We start from the raw sequence: 25,486 nt of genomic DNA on the forward strand, positions 1-25,486 counted from the left end.
CGTGACATCACGAAGGCTCCACTGTCCCCATCCTCACTGTTATATAGATTTACTCAAAGAAGTCCCAGTCTGGGATGTATAGGAGCTCATATTGTTGTTGTTGGTATTTAGTTGTTATTTTACTGATAGAAAAGTAGAATTGTTGATTAATTATGTTGCATGTTTGCTCTATTTTAATTTGTAATATATTATAATTAATTAAATATTTTTATGGGAGAAATAAATCAGAGGAAACATAGAAACCTTTTTTGGAACATGGACTCGTATGCCTGCCTTTACACATACCCACGGTGCATTAATGGCCCTTTAAGATTTATTTCATGGAAATGGCCACTTCATGGGACTTAACAGTGTGAATGGTTCAGTGACCGTGTGCCGCATTGCAAGCAACATAATAACATTGAAATAAAACATCAAAAGAAATGGATGAATCCCAAATATCTGAATGATGTTTTGTTTTACATTGTACGGTACCTTACATGACTTCTATCGCAATAGATAATTTGACCTCATGACTACATGGGGTCATTCTATGTCGTGTAATGTTCAGCCTTTTTTTCCAATCAAAGTGTCAGAAGATGCTGCAGATTTCCATGAGGAAATGGAAACGGAGAGCTGCTTCTTCCCAGAGGGAACAATGGAATTCTCTATATTCCGTGTTGTAAGCGTAAACTAACCATGGCCTCTTCAATTGACTGGAAACACAGATCGATTTCAAAACTGTCTGGTCTACATTTTAAAATCTGAAAATAAGAGTGAACAGATACAGAAAAATGTGTAACATACATTTAATGTGGAGTGTAATCTAGCTTCAGAGCTTCTCTCTCTCTCTCTCTCTCTCTCTCTCTCTCCCTCTCTCTCTCTCCTTCTCTCTCTCTATGTGTCCTACAGTAATTTCTTCATCCCTACAATAGAGTTCTTGTGTGCTACTGTCTGAGAGAAGCCGCAGAAATGCTTTGGCGCAGGACCCGGAGACGTCATGGATTCCTGAGTGTGGGGCTTTGCAGGAAAGCCCTGAGTCTCCGACATGGACCGGCTCCAGGTTTCCATGGCAAAGGCGCACAAACAGGAGGAAACACTGAGGGAATCCCGTTATTTTACAGCATTGGGGCATTATAAACACCCAGAGCGCGGAAGGAAGCCGCTCTTGATACACAAGTAATCCTTATAGAGCTCGAGGAAGGGAGACTTCATACCAGAACCGTTCCTGTAGCTGCTGCGGCCACATGCTTTTCTGAAAAGAAAGATAGTTTTACGTGCAGCTGATTCGCAGCTTGAAGTTTATGAACACGTAGACATAGAGCGAGGTCTATTTTTGTGTCTACTTTCAAACTTTTCAACCGAAGAGAGCTTCCTCCGCTGTGGCTTTAAGCGGAAAGTTTTTTTTTTTTACTTTTTAAATTTTTTGATTTGTTTTTTTCGTTTTTGTCTCCAGATGTTTAGAGAGACTTGGAGGCTGGCACAGTACCACACCATGAGGTCGATGGATCAAGGTACTGCTGAAGTGTTGTGATTATCTGGTAATCAAACCATTTGATTTTTAATTGATGGAGTCGTGTTAGCCCTGCGGCGTTGAAGTATGTGATGATGTGAGCGGATCAGCGCGCGGCGGCGCGTGCCTCGGCATCACGGGGAAGCGCTTTCTATAGCTTCCATCCACCACACCGGTGGATGGAAGCTATAGAAACGAACATTATTGTAATAATTTATAAGGAAATATTCTCAACTTTATGTCATCGGTGCAAAACAATAGTTTATATGACATGCTATCAAACTAGACGTACTTTAATGTCATCATATGTGAACGAACAGAGCTATTTTATATTTTCAAATCACCTGAGCTTATTGACTATACTGTATATTGGTTGTGCGATGTGGTCCCCCAGGTTTATCCTACAATCCAAATGTGGTTTTCCCTCAATAACTTTCTACTCGAATACTCTCGGTTTCATGTTCTGGCTGATGTACATTTTTGACACTTTGGTCCATTTTGGTTCAATGCCCGAATTAGCCCATAATCAATAATTCTATTCAATTTAACCGCAACCGAAATCATCAAAACATTTAAATTGAAAGTTTTACATGGGCGCTGTGCGTCTGTTTGTTTTGCTGACTGAGCATGTGCTACTACAACAGGAGGGAACGCCGAGTGTCTGCCCTGCGTCGTGCGTAAATCTGGGGATTCCCTCAGGAGTGCATTATGTATGAACTGCTAAATATTGCATCTCCAGGTTGTCTGGTTGATGTCATGAAATCCAATCCACTAAAGGAACATGAGGAATCTAACAATATACGAAACCAGTATTGCAACACACACACACACACACACACACACACACACACACACACACACACACACACACACACACACACACACACTTGTTTATATGAAAGTGTAAGCCAGTTGTTGAACAGGTGATGAGGCCAGTCAGCACCCTGCTGAGTCACTGTCACGTGTCAGACACCCGGGGGCAGCACCAGGCTGCACAGTGTCAGAAAACTCGCATTAATCGGATGAAATGGAGCACTCCGTTCATCACATCCAAGCTGTACTTCAGCCTCTCTCTTTTTTCTCCTCTTCTTCTTCTTTGACGCATCAACGAAGAGGAGAGGCGTGATCAGACGCAGAGATGAACTCGAGCATTCATTGTAAAAAAAATAAAAAATAGACCCGCCTTCATCTGAAAATAACTGCGGCGGGGCTGAAACAGGAAACGTGTGCGCTTCACCTCTTGCAGGCTCACCGATGCATTAGGTGACACTTGAGCAGGTTCCCCAGAAATCCACACCAGCGCCGCAACACATCCAAAACCACGTCTGCGTCGCTTCGCCCGGGACTCGAAGGAGTCGTTAGGAACAGACAGATGACCTCTTTTTACGACGACAAGGATTTGGAGGAAGAGCTCAGTCGAGTCAACTGCCCCGATGAGGATCTGGAGTTTGAGTACTTGTTTGAATATGAACCACCTTGCAGCGACTTTGCTGCGGGAGATCAAGGTTTGTCCGGAGCTCCAATTGGCAACCGGAGTTCACTCCTCTCTCTCTCCCTCTCTCCGTTATTTTAAGGCTCCGAATGAATGTGAATTCATTCATTCATATTCACGTGAATGAAGAAGAAAAGCAGGAAGTGAATGTGATTTTGATGGGGCTTCTGACTTGTGGTAGTTATATGAGAGAACATGTCAACTTTGTCAACTTTTTGTTCGGCTGTTTTCCTGTTTTTTTTAAACGATTTGACTTTGATTTTAAACAGATGCACATTAATGTCTGTGGTGAACTGAGAAAAAAAGCTGTTATTACTTTAAAATAATGGGGAAAAAAATTCTCTGTTGTGATGAGATTTCATCTTCCTTCCCCTGCAGATGATCCCAACCTTGCAGCTCACAAAGTCCTCAGCCCTGAGTGCGAGCAGGCTTTCCATCTGGAGGAGGCCTCCCCTTACGGCATCAAGTCCTGCAGTCCCTCCTACAGTGACCACAACACTGAGGTCCTCTCAGGATATGAGAACCAGGAGGCCAGACACTACCTGGACAATACCCGGCCTGCAGGCCTGGCCCTGAGCCCGCGGATCGAAATCACTCCCTCCCGTGAGCACTACAACCATGGTCGGGACTCCCTGCAGAACCACCACCTGAACATTAGCCCTAGACCCACCCTCACTGTGCCTGGCCATGAAAACCAATCGTACCGTGAGCCTCAGTGCCTGAGTCCAGCCAGCAGCAACTCCTCCACCAGCTGGCACTCGGAGAGTTACTCCCCCTGGGCGTCTCCCTGTGTGTCCCCCAGCAGCGGGCAGAACCCCGGAGACCTGTGCCCCAGGTTACAGAACATCCACACTGGCTCCCCGCGCACCTCCCCTGGCACCTCCCCTCGCACCAGCCTCGCCGAGGACGGCTGCCTGGGAACTCGCTCGCCCTCCTCCAGACCTGGCTCCCGCTCCACCTCTCCACAGGGCAAACGCACCTACGACATGTATAGGAATCCGGGCTTGGTCCCAGGCCACCGCTCCCGCAGTCCCTCCCCTCACAGCGGCCATGAAGATCACAACATAGGTGCCCACTATACACACAGCAGCCTTGCCGATGCCATAAATGGCTTTGGCAGCGGGCAGCCAGGCCTGGTGCCCACTAAAATAGTCAAGACGTCGAACCAGGTTTACACTCTGTACCCAGAGCACAACGCAGAAGGGAACTACTTGGTGTCCTGCGACCAGGACATGAAAAACAAAACTGCTGCAGAGCCTTTCTTTGTTATCCCCCCAATATGGTCCAAGCCGCTGGTTTCCGGCATCTGCAGGTAAATTAGCAGGAAGGTCAGGGCTTGTTTCTCACGGCTGACACGATCCACAAAAGATACATTTCCGTCTTTTGAGAGGATACCTTTGAATGATTTCCAATTATTGATCTCCTCTTCTGTGTTCTTTATGTCCTGTAGCATCCCCGTGGCGTCTCTCCCCCCGCTGGAATGGCCGATCCCCAGATGCACAGACCAGTATGAACTCCACATTGAGGTGCAGCCCAAACCCCACCACAGAGCTCACTATGAGACCGAGGGAAGCAGGGGTGCAGTCAAAGCCCCCACAGGAGGACATTCTGTTGTGCAGGTACGACCGAAAAACAGGATGGAATGGACCAAGCACTCAAAGTCATTCAACTAAACTAGTTTACCCAATTTTGCATTCAACACTTCAATAAAAAGTGCTGAACAACCATATGAATGCACGCTGTCAGGTTTGTCCAGTAAATTACAGTTTGGGAGCCTGAGGCGTCCCCGATACATGACGGTATTTCCTTCACTCATTATGCACTCAGTGGTGGTGTTATAGCCCAGGGCCAGCTGTATGAAAATGACTTTATGTGAGTTACTCTGGCTTCTCTCATAGCACCTTTTCTTATTTCGCAAAACAAATCATGAAAGCATGGCGTAACCCCAGACATATGACACACTCTAACCGCCCCGTAGCCTCATGAAAAGCCTCAGAACTGAACTCAGGTCAGTGAGCAACACAAGCTTTTTTTCTTCTTCTTGCCTTCTAGCTTAAAATAGTTTGCCGTTGTGCGCCCTCGCCCCCATGATTTCAACCACACAAGCAGGCCTGTGTTCATGCTGTCCCCGACTTCCTCTTACACACTGGCGTGTTGACTGCGTGGGTCTTGTATATTAGCTGAAGTGTTGAAACACTCTCCAGACATGTGTAAAAGGGAATCAATAGGGCCTGTGGTTAAGATAATTGGGGGGGGGGGTGGGGGGGGCTGCTAATATTTCCCTTACAGTCACGACATGGAATTCAAACGCAGCGTGTTGACATAAGCCGGGACACAGTCATGGCTCGCTGTACGGTCCGAGGATAGGTTCAACTTCCCTTTCTCGGTGTTACCATGGCAACATTTCAAAGCTGTTTTCTGTTGGTTGATATTGGGGTCCGGTTGGAAATATAGCTTCTCTCGGTTCTTTTCCATTTTCTGCCCATCCCGAAGGCCTCACCCTAAGGTCAGTTCTGCCTGGTTTGCCAGGCCAATCAGATGGTCAGGCCTGGCTAGCCACAACTGCACTCCTTCACCTCGTCTTTCCATCCTCTTCTACTCCTTTGCTCTCTCTGTTTTCTCTCATTCCTCCCTTCTTCTCTCTCTCTCTGAGCCTCGTACCCTCCACTTTACTTTTCCTACACTGCTTTCTGTCATGACTCACTGCTCCTGCCACTGCCATGACAACAACTCGCCGACTGCTCACATGGCCCGTTGAGTGTTTGCAGTCAGCTTCCTCTGTTTCACCCCGAGTGTCAGCTACCTGGATTATACGGAGCCCGCATGCTCATTCATTTTGCCATCGCTTCAGCTCACATCCAGCAGCTGCTGTGGAGTCTGCCAGTTACCAGTTCTAAAATGTGAATGATGGATGTATGCCATATGTAGTTTTTCATTTCTGACCACAATGAAAAAGAAACGATCCAAATAGGAAAGATACCGCCTGGTGGTGAAAATAACTCTGATTTCCCAGGCATTGAGACTAACTGCAGCATAACTTTACTATAGTTGAAATAGTATTAAAAAGAAGTTACATGAAGTGTTAGTGCAGTCCCTCTGCAACCCGTTCATGGTTATATTCTATCATAAAGGTTATAAGAGAAGATATGATATTCCTTTATTAGTCCCACAGTGGGGACATTTCAGGATCACAGCAGCGGGTGCACATTAGAGCATGAATACAAATAAAAGATGAAAATAAAACACAATAACAATGCTAAATACTAATACTAAAATACTAAATATACAGAGGAAACAAACACAACAGCATTTAGATGCAAGTTAATGCGTTGCAGGTTTCCTCAGGAGGCTCTCGCGGGTTAAAACGTAACATCTCTCTATCTCTCTCTCTCTCTCTCTCCAGTTCACAACTTCACCTATCTCAATACTTGTGTGCCAGATGTATCAGTCAGGCTGGATGTTGAGGACACTAGTCAGGAGCCTTCATCTCGTTCATCTAGAAGGAGCCCCATGCCGGCTGTAGGATGTGAGCTCTCTGCTGCTTTCTGCTCCGGGCGGCAGACAGGAGACTCGAGCGTTTACACGAGGGTCTGACGATGATTAGTCACCTCTGGGGGAAACCACATCTGGAAATGCCGAGTTAGAACGAGCGGCTGTGGAGAAAACAAACCGGTTTAAAGTGATTTCAGGAGCTCTGAGTGAAGTAAAAATAAAGGTTTGTTTGAATGATGAAAAAATAAATTATTTTGATGTCTGCAGCTACATGGCTACAGAGGCAAGGAGCCACTTGCCCTCCAGATCTTTATCGGAACAGCTGATGAGCGCATCCTCAAGCCCCACGCCTTCTATCAAGTCCACCGCATCACCGGTAAAACGGTTACAACCACCAGCTACGAGAAGGTTATCCACGGCACCAAAGTCCTCGAGATCCCGCTGGAGCCAAAGAACAACATGAGAGCCATGTGAGGATAGAATAATGATTTAATAAGCATCTAACTTTGTCCGTCGTCAGCTTTGCTCACATATCCACGTCTCCCTCTCACAGAATCGACTGCGCTGGGATCCTGAAGCTCAGGAACGCCGACATCGAGCTGCGGAAGGGTGAGACGGACGTCGGTCGGAAAAACACCCGCGTCCGTCTTGTGTTCCGCGTGCACATACCTCAGCCCGGAGGACAGCACGTCTCTCTCCAAGTGGCCTCGCATCCTATCGAGTGCTGTAAGCAGCTACTTCTCAAACACTTTGGTGATATGCGGTTTGATTCGGTGAAAGATGTATGAGTTATGAGCACGTGGTTCCTTTTAAAGGTCCGACTGCTGATGTTTTCATCAGTGGACAAAACTTTATTAAAAATAAGAAAAGAGGAACCCTCATTCAAACACGAGTTTGGAGCCGGTCAGATAGTCCAGAGTCCTGCACACAAAGATGTCTCTATGCCACCGGGCCTTCCCTCCAGTAGGTGTGCTCTGTGTGTGTGTGTGTGTGTGTGTGTCAGTGTATCTGTGTGCTTGTGTGCAGTAGTAAAGGCTGTGTTTGGGTACATCAGTGCATGTGTACACAGTGTTATTAAAGCCCTGGGTGTAATCAAAACTCAAACAAGAAGGCTCTTTATCTAGCTTGGACTAACACCCTGGTCCAGACACAGCATTCACCATATCATGATGGGCTGCGTGCAATATGCTCCTTTTTTAATTTGTAGAAAAAAGAAGAAAAAAATCATGACGCCGAATATGAAATATCCTTTATTAACCGTTGTTTACCCCATCTGTTCCTCCGATCACAGAACAACCGGTATTACCCGTCTGTCGTAAGAAAGACCAATGGAGTGTGGAGTTTCTGTCACAATGACACCTGAGACACATCTGGCGGGCCCGTTGATAAGCAGCCTGTCAGTGCTGGTGTGTTTGAGGAGGCATACCCCCCAACACACACACACACACACACGTCCCCCCTCCCCCCGTCGGTGTCATCCACTTTGTTTCATCCGCTCGCGGTGTCGTCGGGCGAACAGACCTGTTCAAAGGTCACCGCGTTGTTTGTCGACACCTCGGCTCGCCTCAGTGAGCGTGGAGTTATACGGCGCCACGCTCACGATTGGGTGACAATCAGGTGCAACAGGAGGAAGTACGACGATTATTAACTCCCATTACACCCCTTTATTCAAACCCTGAACTCCGATTCCATCTGATGGAAATGTAATTGATGCCCTGGACATAACTTGATGCATATTTCCCAGCGAAATAAAAAAAGGAAATTAAACACGACTCCTACAACTGATTATCAAAATAGTTGCATTTTTTTGGGGGGGGGGGGGGGCAATCCATTAATCAAGTGATCATTTCAGCTCTACTTTTGGATAAACACTAGTTTATGTGTTCAACGTTGTCCCTGTGTGAGTGTGAGTGTGAGTGTGTGTGTGTGTGTGTGTGTGTGTGTGACAGCAGATAGACGGTCAATGTAACACACCGCCCCTCCTTGTGTCCCGGCAGCCCAGCGCTCAGCGCATGAGCTTCCCATGGTGGAGAAGCAGGACATGGACAGCTGCTCCGTTCTGGGCGGCCAGCAGATGATCCTGACTGGGCAAAACTTCAGCTCCGATTCCAAAGTCATTTTTTTGGAGAAAACCCAGGGTGAGTGGCAGCAAATGGCATCATCCCTGGCATCACATGCGACCTGTAGGGAAAAGCAATACTCTGTATTCAAACAATGTTTTGACAGGCTTTGAGAGACATACATTGCCCGGGAACCTATGACATAACCTATACAACCTTTGTTCTGCTTCATGCATATGTTAGTTCTGCTTCAAAGTGTCACAATCACACCATAACACAAGTGTTAACAATGACTCATACATAACCATGTCTGTGTGTCACAGCTCTCACATTTCTCCACCATTGTATAGCTGGAGCCACACAAGTTATTTGCATGATCGCAGTGATAACACTGCAGTCTCACTTCCCTTTGTCCTTTTCTTCCTCCCTGTCTCTTATGATGCATTATCCCAACTTAGATGAACCTTTTGTTGTTTGATTAATAGCTCTGTGTGTCACGTGACCTTGAAACTTAGAGCATCTGGATGGAAGGAAGGAAAGGATCTATGGTCTGTTCAAGGCAGTGAAATGCCATCCTTTTTATAATGTAATGTAAGGTCCTTTCAAAGGTGAACAGTTCTGTTGAAATACTTGTCTGATATTGTGACTCACTGACTCCACTGCTGTTGGAGAGCTTTGCTTTCTAAAGGCTCATGCTTCCTCCACTAAAAATTCTGCCCCGGCTACTTTCTCTTTGTTTCCTCTTCTCCGGGGGTCCCTGCAATGGATAGTAAAACATAGACACCTCACGGCATTGCCATTGTTTTTGGAGACTTTCTGTATGACACACAGCTCTGGACCAGTGCAGCTGTGAAACCCCTCAGAATGAGAGACAGCGGCCCTGGCTGGAGCTCCCCTGGCTCCCGTGCTTGGAGAGGGAGGGTTGTCCAGCTGCCTGCCCGGGTTCTCCCTCCAGTTCCTCTTGTTCGCTCCTTCTTTCCACCTGCGCACACAATTATCCCAAAAGGGAGAACAAGAGTCGGGGGAACCCTGAGAGTAGAAAATTGCAACAAAATGCAAACACAATACAAACGCCAAGAAAGCAGCAGTCGTCACGTTTTCTAAGACGTGGAGAGTGTGGATCATAAAAATAAGGTTCAGAAGAAAAGTTGGCGAGGTGTGTGGAATCCCCCGTCCTCCTGCTGACTCATTTCAGCCATGTGTTTTTAATTTGAGGGCTTCCCACCTACAGAAACAGTCAAACAGAAATCCCTGCAGCACGCGTCGTATCATTAGGGCATATGGAGTTTACATTTTCGAGGACATTTAGCGTTCTACTTCTTCCTCTAAACAAGCGCTTGACTGTAATCTGATGAAGTGTTACGTAACATAACATAAACCCTAATCGTGACAGTCTTGCAGCAGATCAAAGCCTGCACTTCTCACCACATCCAGGCCAACGATGTGTGTCCGGTCCGCGCCGCATTTGAGAGCGCCAACGTGCGTCTGTCACGGCCACTCGTCTTTCTGATTAGTGGAAGGCTGCCGTGTGTTCGCGTGAAACCTGCAGACCACCTCGACCTCCCGCTGTGCTCGGTGGTGACGCAGGAAGTTGTTTTAAAAGTGATATAATCTGCATGCACAAAGAGGCCTTTTCTGTCCACGTGAATTTTTAACCAGACAGACGTGATGTTATGGTGACTCTACTTCTACGGTGTATGTAACTGTATTCACATTAGTGAAATATAATGAACTAGTGTTCTGATCATATAAAGACTTCAGAATAAGGGTATTTCTTGATCACTTGGGATTCAGAATTTTCCAAATGTACAGGCGACAGACCCGCAGAATTACGCCACCGTCTAGTGCATCTTGAAACAATCAACGTTACTTACTCGACTGCCGAGTTAATTAAGTCTCTCTTTTCACTTTTCTCTCTTTTCTTCCATCTAGATGGGCAACAAATCTGGGAAATGGAAGCAACCGTGGACAAAGACAAGAGCCAGCCCGTACGTATTATTATGAACTGTTTGTTAAATCCCTGTATGACAACCTGTACAACGCACTAAAAGAGGCAACCGTCATGATTTAGTCGTTCAGTTCAAAACAGTCTGCCACATAACGGAGCGCTGTCTCGCAGAGCATGCTGTTCGTGGAGGTGCCGTCGTACCGAGACCCGTCCGTCTGCCATTTTGTGAAAGTGAACTTCTACGTCATTAATGGCAAGAGGAAGCGCAGCCAGCCTCAGCATTTCTCCTACACACCACTGTCATGTAAGAAGGCTGCCCAGCCTCTTTGTGCTATGCTTCACGTGGTAATGTACAGACATTAGGATTAATTGTTATTCGAGCGAAACAAATCTTTCTCCCCACTTTCTCTCAGAATGCTCACAGCGATCTCTCGGTTTTGTTTTCAGCTCCATCCATCAAGACCGAGCCCATAGATGAATATGAAGCAGACCACATGGGTTTCACCGTGCCTCAGATCTTGGGCTTATCCCCCCACCCCTACTACCATAACCCGCGCAGCGTCCTTCATCCAGACAACGGCCTGGCCTCCTGCCAGCGTCTCAGCTCCAGCCTTCCGAGCCAAGACGCACGTTTCCAGCAGCAGAGCCCGGCCGCCGTGTACTCCCGCGGGGGCAAGAGTCTGAGCGGCAGCCCCGGCCTTTATCAGCAAACTGGAGGGTTGATGCCTGACTCCCACCGGTCGGTCCTGGTCCACACGGGCTCCCCGGCTCACTCTGTAGGTCCCCTCGGTGCAGGCCAGCACCCTTCCATCATCCAGTTCTCTCCCACCAACCACCACCTGCTTCGGGGAGGTGATCCTCAACCTCTCACTGATCCGCAGCCCGACGACCAGCAGGTCATCTACTGCGATGGCTACTCTCCACAGGCGGCCGCCGCCAACTCGCCCACACCCCCCCAGGCTCAGACAGCGGTGACCCACCCGCAGCACTATCCCACCGTTATCCAGCAGCAGCCGTACGTGCAGAAGGAGCAGCAGAAAGGCCGCGCTCCGCCTGGCGCGGAGCACATGGAGGCTCCGGGGGACGGACAGAGGAGGGTGACGGTCAAGGAGGAGAACTTGGACCAGGCCTACCTAGATGATGGTGAGTGTAAGTTAATGCTTTTATACTCTGTGTGAGTGGGACAGCCTGGTGTGTTCACAGTGTGTGTCTTTATCAGCTAAACGGTGTGAGGTGGGGCAAAAAGCAGGCAAAGAAGTGATGGATGTGTGGGATTCTCTCCGTTTGAAAGGATGGATGATTGGAAATTGAAAAGAACAATTCAAGGATATTTTCATGATGATCTACGTCCGATAGTATCCCTCTGAAGTAAGCCAACAGAAAAAGCTCACACTGTTAAAACAATCCTCGCCAGGAGGTGCAGTTATGTTCCACTCAAGGTGGAAATAACAGGCATTATGAGTCATGTGTTTATACTTTGACTCTTGTCAACCCCATTACCCTCTGACAGAATTAATGTCAGGCCACATTCAGCCGCAGGCAGGAGGTTGAACCTCTTCTTCAGTTTGCAGTTAAAAGGTTCTCCAAACTATACTGTGTTTAATAATAGGTCTGAAGGCAGGTTGAGGTTTTCATCATCATCATCATCATCACGTCGCTCCATTCAATAATGCTCACTCCTCTGGTCGCAGGGGTTTGCCCGGCAGGAAATTGGCTTTTTAAAAAATTATAAATCTCGTGTTAGAGACAGAGCGAGAGGGAGGGAGAAAAAAATGTCACTCCGCTGGCTGCCTGGACATGTTGACACTGTTATGAAGTGAAAAACAACTTCCATGGCAACCATTGTCAAACAGTGGAACGGGCTGCCTGGGAGAGCTGGGGAAAGCCTCTTTGTTTGTTATAGTTGGACGGCGCTTCTCCTTGGCCTTACGCCCCTCGATTCTGTGGGGGAACCCACCAGAGGATTTGTTTTTTTTCCGACCACGGGATTCTGCCAATCTGGCACAAGACATTCCTATTTGCAGCTGCTCTCCTCCAGAAGACCAGGCTGATCCCTGTAAGATAGCGGGAGGGAGGAGGGTGGTTTTCAGGAAAAGGGAAGGGGCTGTGTGTCTGTGTTTCAATGGAAAAAATGAAACGAAGAAAAAGGGCCAATGGAATTTGTGTTTTTTGGATGGAACTTGCAGGGTTTCCCTCCACTGTAAACAGCAACAGGGCTGTGAGTTGGTGAATTAACACAGTCGGAGTAACAGTCAAACTGTTTGATCCTCCCTTCATCAAGAATCGATGACCGCCAGTCAGCTGTGCCAGTTTCCTTTGCATCTTTATTTATTTTCAGTTCTTATTTTAAATAGCCCACTATCTTCTGGAAACCATGTCAAACTAATAGCAAAATTAGCAATTACATTGTTTTATTTGCCTTCTTTTATCCAGAAAAACCGCAGGAGATATATTATTATTTTAAAACTACAATATAATGATTCTTCTATAATACCACATCCCTGAATGTTTAAACTATATTGATAACGCTTGATAGTCTGTATCCTCCTGCTGGTGATAATCCACTCACCCCCATTATTGTAGCATCTACTTATCAATGTTTTAGTGATGAAAATAAGGGGGACTTCCCGACATAAAACTTTTAAACGAGTGAGAAGATAAGTGAGTCAAAAAAAATCCCCTCTGTGTGTGACTGCAACATTTAAGTCGTTTAAGTTGTGACCATCAAACTCGTCTTTACAAAAGTGAGATTGTCAACATTACTCATTGAGACATGTGTTTGTCTGTTGTCATGTGTGAAAAGAGGAGGATGCCATATCCTGGTGTCGTCACAGTGATGTGGTCGATAACTGTCACATCCGAGCAGGCTTGAACTGTGTCAGCTTTCGTGAAGTGTGAACTGAAAGTCAGGCATTTCATGTTGGGCCCAAACTTGGCTCATAATCTCCCACACGGAGGGTTTGAATCTCCAGCCCTCATGCAAGTTAGCATGCTACGTTGTTGGTGCTCAAACAAGAGATGGTCTGTTGATAGAAACAAATACAAATATCCATCTATTCAGCTGAAAAAAAGAAAAGATACCTGTGTGGGAGTCTGCCTTGCCTTTGGACCACAAAGGTCAAGAACATCCAGCGTGTCTCACGGCGTGCCACACAGTAAAAGAGCCACTGGCATAGTTCACAAAGGCTGAGAGTGACAGATTTAGTGGGTGTGGAATTAAGCCCAGAGGCAGTGGAGCAGGTGAAAATGTTCCAGCAGGTAGAGATCAGGGGCGGGAGAGATAAAGCACACAGCAACAGCCTGGTGGATGCGCATTAGTCTCAGCTCACTTCCATCCCATTTGAAAGGCTTGATCAAATACACGGCTTTGCTCCAACCTCAGTGATGAGCACATGACAACTGCTCTAAAACCGTTGGATTGTTACATTTACAAGTCATTTCAGTTAGTTTGTGTCGATTTTTGTCAGCTTATTACAATAACACTCATAGGAGTACTCATAGCTCTGAGAGCAGGATTCATCAGTTGCTGTGATTGGTTCATACTCTCCATACCGTGAAGAGATCTACTCCAAGAGCGCGTGGCTCTTGAACCAGAAGGTAAACGGGTCGATCCCTCTCTCCAGCTTGTTACGCCCTAGAGATACTGGACCCCAAAGCAAAAGATTTAGAGAGATGATCAAAAGCAAAAAGTTTATTCTTAAGCTAGAAGAGCAAAAAAAAGTGGAAAGGGCAGGAAGGCTGGGCACGAGGAGAGACGAGACAGGAGGGACAGGGAAGGATAGCAGAGGATAGCAGCAGGACACCGACAAGGATTATCTGGGAAGTGGGGCAGGGAAGGGAAGTGGCCAGGGCTTTGGGGTGAGGTGGAAACAGGTGTGGGGTGTGCTGCTGCTGCTCGCTTGCTGCTGGGAGAGCGAGCCAACCACTGTGGGCCTGCAGCACAAAAAGAGAAAGGGAGGAGGAAGGAGAAGACACAAGAAAAACACACAAACAACACACACCAACAATAAACTGAATCATCACAGTCTCAACTGCCCTCACCCTACGACTCCTCAGGGTCCCTCCTAAAAAATAAAAGTACTGTCCTAATCAGGGTCCAAATAGGAGAGGCGGGAAATCCAGAGCCGCTCCTTTCCAACGCCTCCCAATCCCCCAACCCCTGGAACCCAAACCACCCCCGCGCGCGCCCACATCCAACAAAGAATATTGGCAACTGGAGGGGTGGTTGGAGGAGGGGGGGGGGAGGGGGGGAGGAGACTGAGAGGACTGAGGAGAGGAGAGCACATGAACAGATGATTGGAATGGGAAATGGCCAGCAGCAGCAGGCCAGCAGGCCTGCGCGGCAATAAATCCGGAATAATCAATCACAATGGCATGCACAAACGGGGACCAGATGGACTCAGTCTGGAGAGTCTGATCAGGAGGGATCACGGACAACCAGACAACCTGGCGGGCTGGCTGGGGCTGGCTGGAGCTGGATGCTTGTCTGCGTCTGTCTTTGGTTGAAGAGAGCTGCAGAGAGAGCTGCCAGACTCTGCCCTGCTCTGCGAAGAGGCCTGCACTGAGATGCTGCCAACTGCTCTCCTGCTGGGGGAAGAGGGAGGGGAGGGGTTGGACAAGGAGGTTGAATGAGGCAGGGCGGAGCCATAGAGCAAACGAGGAGGGGTGGGAGTTGGGCCAGGATGGCCCCAAGGCAGGTGGGAGGGGCAGGAGAGAAGACAGCGAGAAGAGCACAGCGAAGGAGCCCCCCAGTCAGATTTTAGTCTGGCCATTGGTGATTGGGTGACGGGTGGTAACCTGCCTGATGAGCAACGCCTGGCAAAAGCCTTCCAAAAAAAGCGAGTAAATTCCAAAACGAGAGCGTGAAAAATGGACCTGGAAATAAATGCCATGCTGGAAAACAAACATGGTGACTAGTGGTGGGAAGAAAAAGTGAAGAAGGAAGGATAGGAAAGGGAATGAAGGATTCATGAATAGCGCGCCAAGGTTAGTCAGGATAAATCTTACCTCCGATGGGGAAGACCCGGAGATGGAAAGGGAATGCCATGGAGACCAAGGAGAAGGAGGATGTGAGAGAATGGAGGAAGGAAGCGGAAGCGGGGGCCAGGGGCGCGCTGCGCAGCCGGGGGGCGGCGCAGCGGGCCACAGGCGACACTCCAGAGGACATGGAGGGCCATGAGAGCTGCTGGAGCAGAAATGGAGAGGAGAGCTAGAGTCCCCTCTAGGGCACCTTCTATATCAGCTGATCACTGGACGTGGACACTGGCGCAAGCTGGTGGGCGGACATCCCTCTGATGGACCGACCTCTGGACCTCAGCTCCTTGACCCTCCTCACCACCCCTCCTGGACACCCTTCTGGAGGCTCCCACTGGCTGAGCGACACACCATGGTCCCCACGGGAGGAACGGGCGGAGGAGGGGACCCCACAGGAGGAGGCGTGAGGCCTTGGCGCATCCGCCTGACGCCCGAAAGGCCCCAGAAAAAGCGCCAGCCGAGAAAAAGCTGGACCCTGAAAGCGCCCAGCAAGGCTGAAGAGAGATGAGCCTGGCGAAGCAGAACGAGATAACGGAGATGGTGTGAGTCAGTGTGGTCCACAAATACCACAAGTGGTGCCCCTCCAGCTACTCCCCATTCCTGTAGGGCTAAGACTACTGCCAGCAGGCGGGGAAGGTTCCCCACATCATAGTTTTCTTCTGGGGAGAGCGCGGGGAAAAGAAGGCGCCAGGGATGCAACTCTGGTCGGAGGACACCAGTGTCGGAGGCCCGACACCAGTGTGTCGGAGGCATCCAAGAATCAGGATGAGACAACACAGGCCAAGAGGAGACAAACACAGCAGAGCAAAACAAGCAGCACAGAAAGCAGCAGTGACACAAGCATGAATGATGAAAAACAGAAGTTTAACTGGTTAGGACTTGTGGTGGGCTACTGACACAGAAAGTCATAAACCAAGGTAAAATTGGCAAAACCAAGGAACCTTTTGAGTTGCTTTCTGGCCACTGGAGTGACTTCACTGGGTCGGCTTTGACCACTTCTTTCGACCACAAAACTGGGGACTGAAACAGAGGAACAGGAAAATGCAAACAGAAAAATGACATAAAAGTCCAGTCTCTGAGTCTCCAACCACTTTGCTCCCGAGCAAGCTGCACCTTCAAAGGGGGTGACAGAATCATCTCATCACATAAAGACAAATGAAAATATCATCAAGATCAACAAAGACAAATCTGTTACATATCAAAACAAAAAACATCATTAATGAGTGCCTGAACAATACAAACAAATGTTAATGTAGTAGGAAAATGTCCCAGGGACAGTCTTCTCAAAATCTCCCCTTTGCCTCCTCCTGCCTCCTCGGGGTGAACCTATCCTTGAGGGTAGGTTGAGAAGAGCAAGATGGTGAATTGATGGTGAAAAGCTGGCGGAGAGGATATTTATTCTTCACTGTGATATCATTCAAATCAATACAGGGCAAAGCAAATCAGGGCCTTGGCAAGAAATAAAAAACAAGCCCCCCCCAATGGAGAAAAGGGTCGGCGACCAGAGAAGACAGAGGCAGTGATAGAAGGCAATCTCCATGGCTTCCCTTTAGGGGAGATATTATATAGTCTGTCTGCTTTCGAGCATGGAGCACGGGGAACAAGAGTGGGACAAGGTCGGGTGAGGTGGAGTGGAACCTCAACGGGTGGTCCTCAGGAGAAAAAACCTGTCCGATCCTTGCTGAGGTCATGGGCGTGGTCAAGGAACAGTGAGGAACAGGGTAGGGGAAAGGGTAACAGTGGTGGGGCAGAGTGGGTAACACAAGAGAGAAGAAGGGCAGAACAGTGACAGATGATGACAAACTCCAATTGATGATGGATGTGGGTCCAAAATAAGCCAGGGAAGGTTAGGGGAAGCGGAGGAAGGGAGGAGGAGCAAGAGAGGGGATGAAGAGTTGATGATTACCTGATGGACCATACAGACCTGGGCTGGTAAGTGATGAGACACGGGCTGGCGGAAGGAGACATCAGAAGAAAAATGTCCTTGAGAAAAAGAAGTTCTGAGGAAGATTGGGAAGAAAACAACATCAGGTGAAAAAGAAAGTTCGGTTCTCGCCAAAACTTCCAGACTTGGAGGGAAACTTGAAACTTGAGAGAAGGGAAACTTGCACAGGAATTACTACCCTTTAACGAGGCGGCAGGATGGAGATGGGGAGATGTCCATGTGCCCCTCACTGAACCTCCTGCTCTTTTGGCAGGAGACGGAAGAGTTAACGGGAATGTGCCCAGCTGGCCTGAGCCTGGGCAGAGCCACAGGAGATGGAAACTACTGGGCTCCTCCAGCCTCATTCTCCCTCCGCAGCTGCATAGGCTGCTGGCTGAGGGGAGACTCTCTGGGCCGGTTGATGAGGTGGCGTGGTGGGGGTGAGGGGAGGTGCGTGAGGTCCAGCGTGAAGGGTGACTTGGTGACTTGGGGGGAGAGGAATCTCTGGCTGCCTGTTTCTCCTGGGCCTCTACCTGCCTCATCTCTCCCGCCCTCGATTATCAATTAATCAAATTCCTCGGTCTCATCTCAGGGTCTCATCTCAGCTCCAGCATCATCCTCGTCAAATCTAGGGAAGTACGGAAAACTGACTGAACACCGAAACTCACCCCTGCTCTCTGCTGCAGAATGAAATCAATCAATGGAAATCAATGGAGACTCTGAAGAAAGATGTAAAGAAAGGTCAAGACCCTGGCCTCCTTGGGCCTGAAAGGGTGCAAAGTGGGCTTAAGCATTTGTCAAAACACAACATGGGGTTATAGATAGAAGGAAATAGATAGTTAGATTACCACTTCAGGCAGCGGATACGATATGCAGAACAGTAGCTATTGTACTCAGAGCAGAGGAAGTAGTGAGGAAGTGGGTAAAGGCTGAGATGGAATGAAGTTGAGCTGGACTGAAGACTGCTGAATAATGACCTGTGAAGGTCACAGGTGACATGAGGGGTTGGCTCAGGGGGTGGGAGGAATACAGGGATGAATGGATTGAATCTCTGAAGCTGGAGGCTGGAGGCGGTGAGGAGGGGATTGGAGCTGAGTTGCAGCTGAGCTGCTGAGCTGGCTGGCAAGCTGTTGAGGAGGAAATGAGGGTTCTGAGAGGACCATCCGTGCTTGCAGAGGTGAAGCTCCTGCTTAAATGCTGTTTGCTCCCCTGAAGACTGAGAGCCTCTAAAAGTCTCAAGCTCTCAGATAATTTCTAGAGTCCAAAGATAAAAGGACCCCAAAGCAAAGAAAGCAGAGATGAAGCAAAGAAAAGAAAGCAAAAGAGAAAAAGTCAGATAAGCAAAGGCAAGAAAAAAGAGGCAGTGGAGGGGCAAGAAAAGGGGAGAGGAGGCAGGAAGCTGGACAGGAGCACAAATCAAAAGACAGGAGCGACAACATCCAGGGGAACAGGCAGGAAACACATGGGGGGAGGCGGCAGGAGGAAGGCAAAGCAGGACAGGTGTGAGAGGGTGTGCAAACAGGGAGGTGATGAGGCCAGGCCCACACAACTGGCCCACAGAGGGCTGCTGAGAGGAAGAGAGAGAAGGAGGAGACAGAGGAGGACAAAGAGAAAAAACAGAGAAGGAGACACAGCTGTCCTCATGGTGAAGTGTTGAGGGAGCGGTATATATTGGACAAAAGGAAACTTTGACATGTCGGTGGGGTGAGGTGAAAGGTCACGCCTCTACCAAGGTTATTACAATTCACCCTAAGAGGAAGATAAATATGTGTACCAAATATTACAACAACTTAGCCAAGAGTTGTTGAGACCCAAAAAAAAACTGATTTCATCCTAGTGTTGGTTTGAAAAAATATCAAAATAATTATTAGAATTCATCCTCTGGGGACCATGAATGTCTTTACAATAATTCATTGCCTAATAATAATATTTTAAGTGATGGACCGAATAAACAACCAACCAACATCCCCAGAGTGATGCTGCGAGCATGAAGGAAACGGTATTGCTAAACTGAAGCTGTCCTGGTGTGTCACATAAAGTGGATACCTTCCAAAGTTGTCTTTCTCACTGGCACATTCCCTCTTTGTGGTTCCATAGACGGTGTTGCTGATCTTTGTTGGATGAACAGTTGAAACAACTGAGTAGTTATCATGTTACTAAGCAACTCTGCGTTATAGTCCGTCTACACATATAATTACAATTTAGTTTTCGCCAAAGCACCAAATAACTAATTTGTGTGAATAATGAAATCCATCACTTTTGTTTACTCGCTATAAGTTACTATTTGTTGACAACAAAAGAAAAGCTTTCTTTGGACGCACAGAATCTTCTCCTCCGGTATTTGACGTATCGCTGACGTGGCCTTTATCGACACCTACTGCGAGTGCTTGGAGCTCTGATGTGTACGGAGATATATTGTAAAACAAAAGTTGAGTGGACGTAATTTATATTTCAAATCATAAAGGAAAACATCCCTTATAAATATATCTGTACTCGTGTAGACGGGTCCGAACCCCGACTCCTGAAGACTCACATCAGCTTCATTTAAACACAGAGATGCAGAAATCTTTCACTGGAACGATATTTGAAATAGATCTGTTCACAGTTAGTGTAGAAAGAATCAACTCCAAAAGCAACCGATAACTATTTAAATATGAGTGTGTCAGCAGTGTTTGAAGACATCAATGCCATGTGAGCACTGACTCACCATAACTGTTGTTGGATTGGTGGTCAGCCGACAGTCTGCAGACTTTACTTGCTCTTTTCTCTCTGAGGTTGTCAGCTTCACGCTGTCATTACAATCCCTCGTTAGCTATGAACGGACTGTGCGGCCTTCAACCCACACAACACACACACTGTAGTATCATGCAAATAGGTGCAGACACACAAACACACACATTCCAGCTCGCAGCAGGCACTGTGCAGCGACTGAGTCAGCTACTGTACAGGGTGTCTCTCTCTCTCTCTCTCTCTCGCCTCTCACAGTCAGTTGGTAAACAGTGAAGCTCATTGGTGCAGAACTCAGGAGCCAGACACTTACCTATTGAACAGACTGGCCCGAGTGTTCCCCGGGCCAGCCTCAAATAGCCGATCCGTGCCAACCCTTCATTAGAGTCAGTAAAGCCCCACTGTGTGTTGCCCCACTGCGGCGCTTCTGCTGCTTCTCTGAGCTTTTTTTTATGTCCAGGAAAAATCCTGTGGCCTCGTTGGGGGAGATGAACGTTTCTTTAAGGCATTAGGTGTCAGAGGGAATTCTACTACAGACTAAAATAAACAGGAGCGCTGATGCTGTGACGACAGCAGAGCACCCAGTTTGGCTGCTGCTGTAGTTTTTGCTTCGGCCATAAAATGTGCTCAGTGTTGAGCTGCTCTAATGACTTGTTTCTCTTTCACATCTGCAAATGATCAGATAGAAAGAGAGACAGACATACAGCGATTGGTTTGTTGGATAGAAGAGGATATCTGTCTCATAGCTTGATTATATTTCATAACACTGCACTTAGTAATTTCAATTATAAGCAATATTTTCTCTCCAGGGCCAAATGGATCCATATGCTTTTATTTGCACCTCCTAACTGCTAATCTTTAAGAAAAACATGCCTCCACTTTGGAAGTTAAATGCTTAAGCCCTTAACCATCTCTCATCTGCTTATATAAGGTGGTGTGTGGGTAAGGTGGTGTCTGCTTTCATTTAACATGTGTTTTAATAGTTGTACACTTTGACTCGCAATCAAGGCTTTAAATAGAGCGAACACGAGCCAAGTGAATAAAGTCCCTCAATCTCTAAAATAAGGCAGTGCAAGGTAGCAGCATTCAGTATGTTTGAACAGCTGGAGGTTGTTTCAGTGGCGAATGTTATAGATATAGCGTCCCAGTTTTCATCTTTCATTCATCCTAATGAGTTTAGGGAAGTAGTTGGACTTATAAGCCTTCTTACTAATAGTTGGAACTAAACTGAATTGAATTGAATAATAGGATTAATGCACTCTCGTATTAGTCAATTGAAAATGAGGCCACAGTCAAAAATTAATTAGCCGAGCGTAGCTTAGCTTTGCACAAGGATTGGAAATGGAGTAAACAGCTAGCCTACAAAAAAACAACCGACTACAAAAGAGTGATCAACTTACTAATTAATACATTATTTTGTCTTTGTTTCTTTTGAATAACAAACCAGGTATTCCTTTTTCCCCTAATTGTCAGTCTTGATGGTAAGCTATGCTAATTGGCTGGGCCTGTAGCTTCATAGTGTACAGAGAGCGGATCTTCTCATTCAATTTATGGCAAGAAAGAAAATAAACTAGAAAATATTTGTAGAAGGTTAATACTCAACAACAATGTGTACGACAATAACGTCCCCCATTAATGTTTTTTCAAACCGCTAATGATACTGATATTCAGATTTGAATTTTTTTTACTTTGGTTGAATAACCCAATCCCGTTACCAGGGTTACAAAATCTCAGACACAATATGCTCTGTAATGGCTTGGTTACGGGCAAAAAGCTTTTTTGGCCCACATTGAAATACTTGTGTTACTCATCGACCCTCATGAGTTCCCCGAGGCTCGGTGGAAGCGGTGGCACCGGCCTATAATGTCTCCAAGTGCCAGTGTACACACACAGACACACAGTCGGCTTCCAGATAAACGCCAGAGCTCCTTGCATATCTACAGTGATGACGTGTCACATGACTCTACACTCCTTCCCGCTTCAAATACTTACATGTTGGCAGATATAAAGAATATCTGTTATTCACAACTTATTAAAATATATTTTCATGCCCCCCCCCACTGTATCATATTACATCATAATTCTATTTTTGGAACCATGACACCAACAGTTTCCATTTCAACTGGCCCTCTTTTGTTGATGTGGATACACACACTTTAAATCAACATGGAGTTATCACTTTATCACTTATATAGCTCTACCTCTAGTGGTTACTCAACATTAATGCGGCCTTTATCCATCCTCCATCAAGGCACTGCCCAGAAATGTTAATCAAATCATCAGGAAGAAGTAAACAGTCTTTCAGTTATATAATCAATTACATTTTTTGATGTTGGCTGTTTTAACACTGTGAATGTTGTTGTTAAATTACTTAAATTGGCCCAGTCACTGTTTAACATCTTTCTCTTTCTTTGCTTTACAGTGAATGAGATCATAAGTAAAGATCTGACGGGCATTCAGGCCAGCGGGCAGACATAGAGGACGGATACGAGCAGGAAATTACAGCATACCCCCACCCGCACCCTCCGACACACACACACACACACACACACACACGGTCTTCAACCTTCCATAGAGGTGACGAACATACACCGACAATCAGACCTTCTCTTCCTCATTTTCTTTCGCCACAGAGAAAGAAATATCAGCTCTGGGCTGCTGTGTTTGCTCTTGGATGTTTTCTCGCTATAAACAGTTTCATTTGGCAAACACAAGAAATAATTTGACCCATAACGTCTGCCACAAACACCGAGCGGGTTTCCAACAAACTGAAACAGGCGATTGTGCCTTATTTTTTATATTACATTTTCTGTTGAAGTTTGGATGCAGTTTGCTTTACAGAGGAATAGCGATAACATTAGATAAAGCATTGGCCATACTGTTCAGGTAATGAACTCACACCGGTTTGCCTCTCACATATTTGCCTCATATGAATGACAGTCATGTAGCATGCAGCAGTTTAAAGTTTGGGAATCTTCTATTTCATGTAAATTGGTTGGTCAATAGCTTGATTTTTTTCCAAAGATTCAACCCAAATATTAAATATAGAATATGGATTGTGGCCAAAAGCTTGTAATCTTTTAGTTTTGTTATTCTTGCACAAAAGATGTTGACTGTTTGACTTCAAATGCAGTTTTACATGAAAAGATTGTCTTAAGCTTACATGCTGATCATCTTATTTTTAGTGCAGTTTTCGGATTGAAGTGAAGCGCACACTGCCTTAACCATTTTCAAATGAACTATTTTGACACCTCCTAATATGCACTGTTTTCAATAACAGGGGGTCAATGTTCTTACTTTTTAAAAAACATAATATTGGAGTCATGTGAATAATGTACCATTTTATATTCGTAAAATCTATATTGCATTACATTCAGGTCATAGTGCCAAAGTGGCTCCACAGGGGCCTGCCATGCCATAGCGATAGCATGGGTCGACGTTTTGTCAATGTTTTCTTTGCTGGAGTTGATTTCTTTTTCCAATCTTGCAATAAAAATAATTAAAAAATGTATCTGAAGTCTGGCTCATGCAAGCTAAATAAGAGATTTTGTACCGAAAATGGTTGTCTTGCTTTTTTAATCCAATGTTTTTTTCTATTTCATTTGTATTGCTCTTAAAATTGATTGTAATAGCATATGTGGCTGCTTCCACATTCTCAAACCAAATATTCTAAAGTTTATACTGTGTGTATTGTTTTGTGTATAGTCCATAATGACAATCATTATACTCAAAGCTACATGCCTGCCTATGCAGAAGCTTCATGCTAAGTAAAGAGCAATATGATGTCCTTGTACTTCATCCACACTGTAAGCACAGTCCGGGAACACAGTGTGTATAACTCATGTACTAATACAGCTTTCTTTGACGGGAAAGGCTGTATTTAAAAAAAGATATTTTTGTAATATATCACTGAGTGAATTGGAGTATATTGAAAGTGCAGAGTGCCATTTTCTATGATTGTAAAGAGAAAATTGTTGTAAGTGAAGTAAAGCGGTAAAAACACAATTAAGGGAAGATGTAAGACTGAATCTCGATTTTTAATATTTGAAATGCACCTATTTGATATAAAATAAGATTTTATTTTGTAATATTAGTCAAACTAATATCGATCTATTGATGATATTGTTCATTGAGCCAGTGCATTTGACAATTCTTGAATGTAATCTTTATTAAATAATGTTTCCCCTTTTCTGTAAATATTAGGGTGTACTTGTCAACGTCTTATGATATAAATAGAAACAAAATGTTGTTCGTTGAGTGTCTGTTACATGTCTTGTGTATATAAGTTACACAAAGTTCTAGTTATCATCATATCTTATCTGTTTTGTTACATTGTAAAACTTGTTCCGAAGTGAATTATGATACATTATCTAAAATGTTTAAATCTGCCCATAATAGGTTATATTTTTATTTCTGCATTTGTTTTTATTATTTTACAATCTTTAAAGAAATCATTAGTAATGAAACTGTTATTAATACTGCCGTATCTTCTTTTCTTTGTTTATGTTGTGTCTAATAGACTTTGTGACTTTAAAAAATCTGTTTCATGCTATTTTTGTATTCTTAAAAGTAGCAATAAATAATAATCATATACATCGCAATTGTCTTTGTTTTGATGCATTATTCCTCTGCAGTTACTCGCATGAATGAAAGAATGCATGAATGACTGAATATTAAACATGCATTTAATGTCCTGACCCCGATTATGAGAGGAAAATTGAAAATGAGTATACCAGCAGTAGACAGTGACTCATCAAGTGTTTCCCTCCTGTCCTGAACAGACAGCCTCAAGGGAGACTCAACATGTTTGTTGACAATTAATTTCATTTAACTTTAAAATAGTTTAACCCAGTAAAAGTATGTGTTATTTACATAGACACACACGTCCGTGGACAGTGCACACACAGCGTCAAACCCCATTCCTCCCTCAAATAACAAATAACAACGAGAACATTTCACAATAAATATAGATGGTGTGGCTTCTGCTGAAAGGTGTTTATAGACATTTATGAGACGGGTAAATGAAATCAAGCATTCTGATTGGTTGGGAGTGAGTCACGAGGTGTACTTTATTCTGCCATAATGTCCTACAGATGTTTACATTTATCTGAGCGTTCCATATCAGTGCGCACTCAAAATAATAATAATGGTAGATTTTGCTCCTATAGATTTTCACCTAGAGAGAGCGCGGGGCGAACATAGAGAGCGGGGGGGAGACACTGAGAGAGCATGGGGTGGGGGGGGAGAAATAGAAAGAGTGCGGGGGTCCTTCCTTCCTTGCCTACTTGCTTGGCTTCCTTTCCTTCCTTGCCTACTT

General features: G+C 45.8%; 1 protein-coding gene across 4 annotated transcripts; it reads left to right on the top strand.

Moving 5' to 3' along the window:
• Window positions 1-1,173: 1,173 nt before the first annotated feature.
• On the top strand, window positions 1,174-24,764 carry nfatc2a (nuclear factor of activated T cells 2a). Of its 4 annotated transcripts, XM_056423588.1 has the most exons (11): window positions 2,399-2,997; window positions 3,363-4,296; window positions 4,435-4,603; window positions 6,744-6,946; window positions 7,030-7,202; window positions 8,474-8,614; window positions 10,469-10,524; window positions 10,656-10,788; window positions 10,932-11,260; window positions 11,366-11,633; window positions 22,592-24,764. In XM_056423588.1, the coding sequence occupies exons 1-11, from the start codon at window positions 2,865-2,867 to the stop codon at window positions 22,645-22,647; spliced, it is 2,595 nt and encodes an 864-aa protein (XP_056279563.1). In that variant the 5' UTR covers window positions 2,399-2,864; the 3' UTR covers window positions 22,648-24,764. The 4 variants fall into 4 exon arrangements, with proteins under 4 accessions (XP_056279562.1, XP_056279563.1, XP_056279560.1 ...); XM_056423587.1 differs by lacking the exon at window positions 2,399-2,997 and adding an exon at window positions 1,174-1,493 and having other exon boundaries at window positions 10,932-11,633; XM_056423585.1 differs by having other exon boundaries at window positions 10,932-11,633.
• The last annotated feature ends 722 nt before the right edge of the window (window positions 24,765-25,486 follow it).

This window comes from Pseudoliparis swirei, chromosome 9 (assembly GCF_029220125.1).
Source record: "Pseudoliparis swirei isolate HS2019 ecotype Mariana Trench chromosome 9, NWPU_hadal_v1, whole genome shotgun sequence".
NCBI lineage: Eukaryota > Metazoa > Chordata > Actinopteri > Perciformes > Liparidae > Pseudoliparis > Pseudoliparis swirei.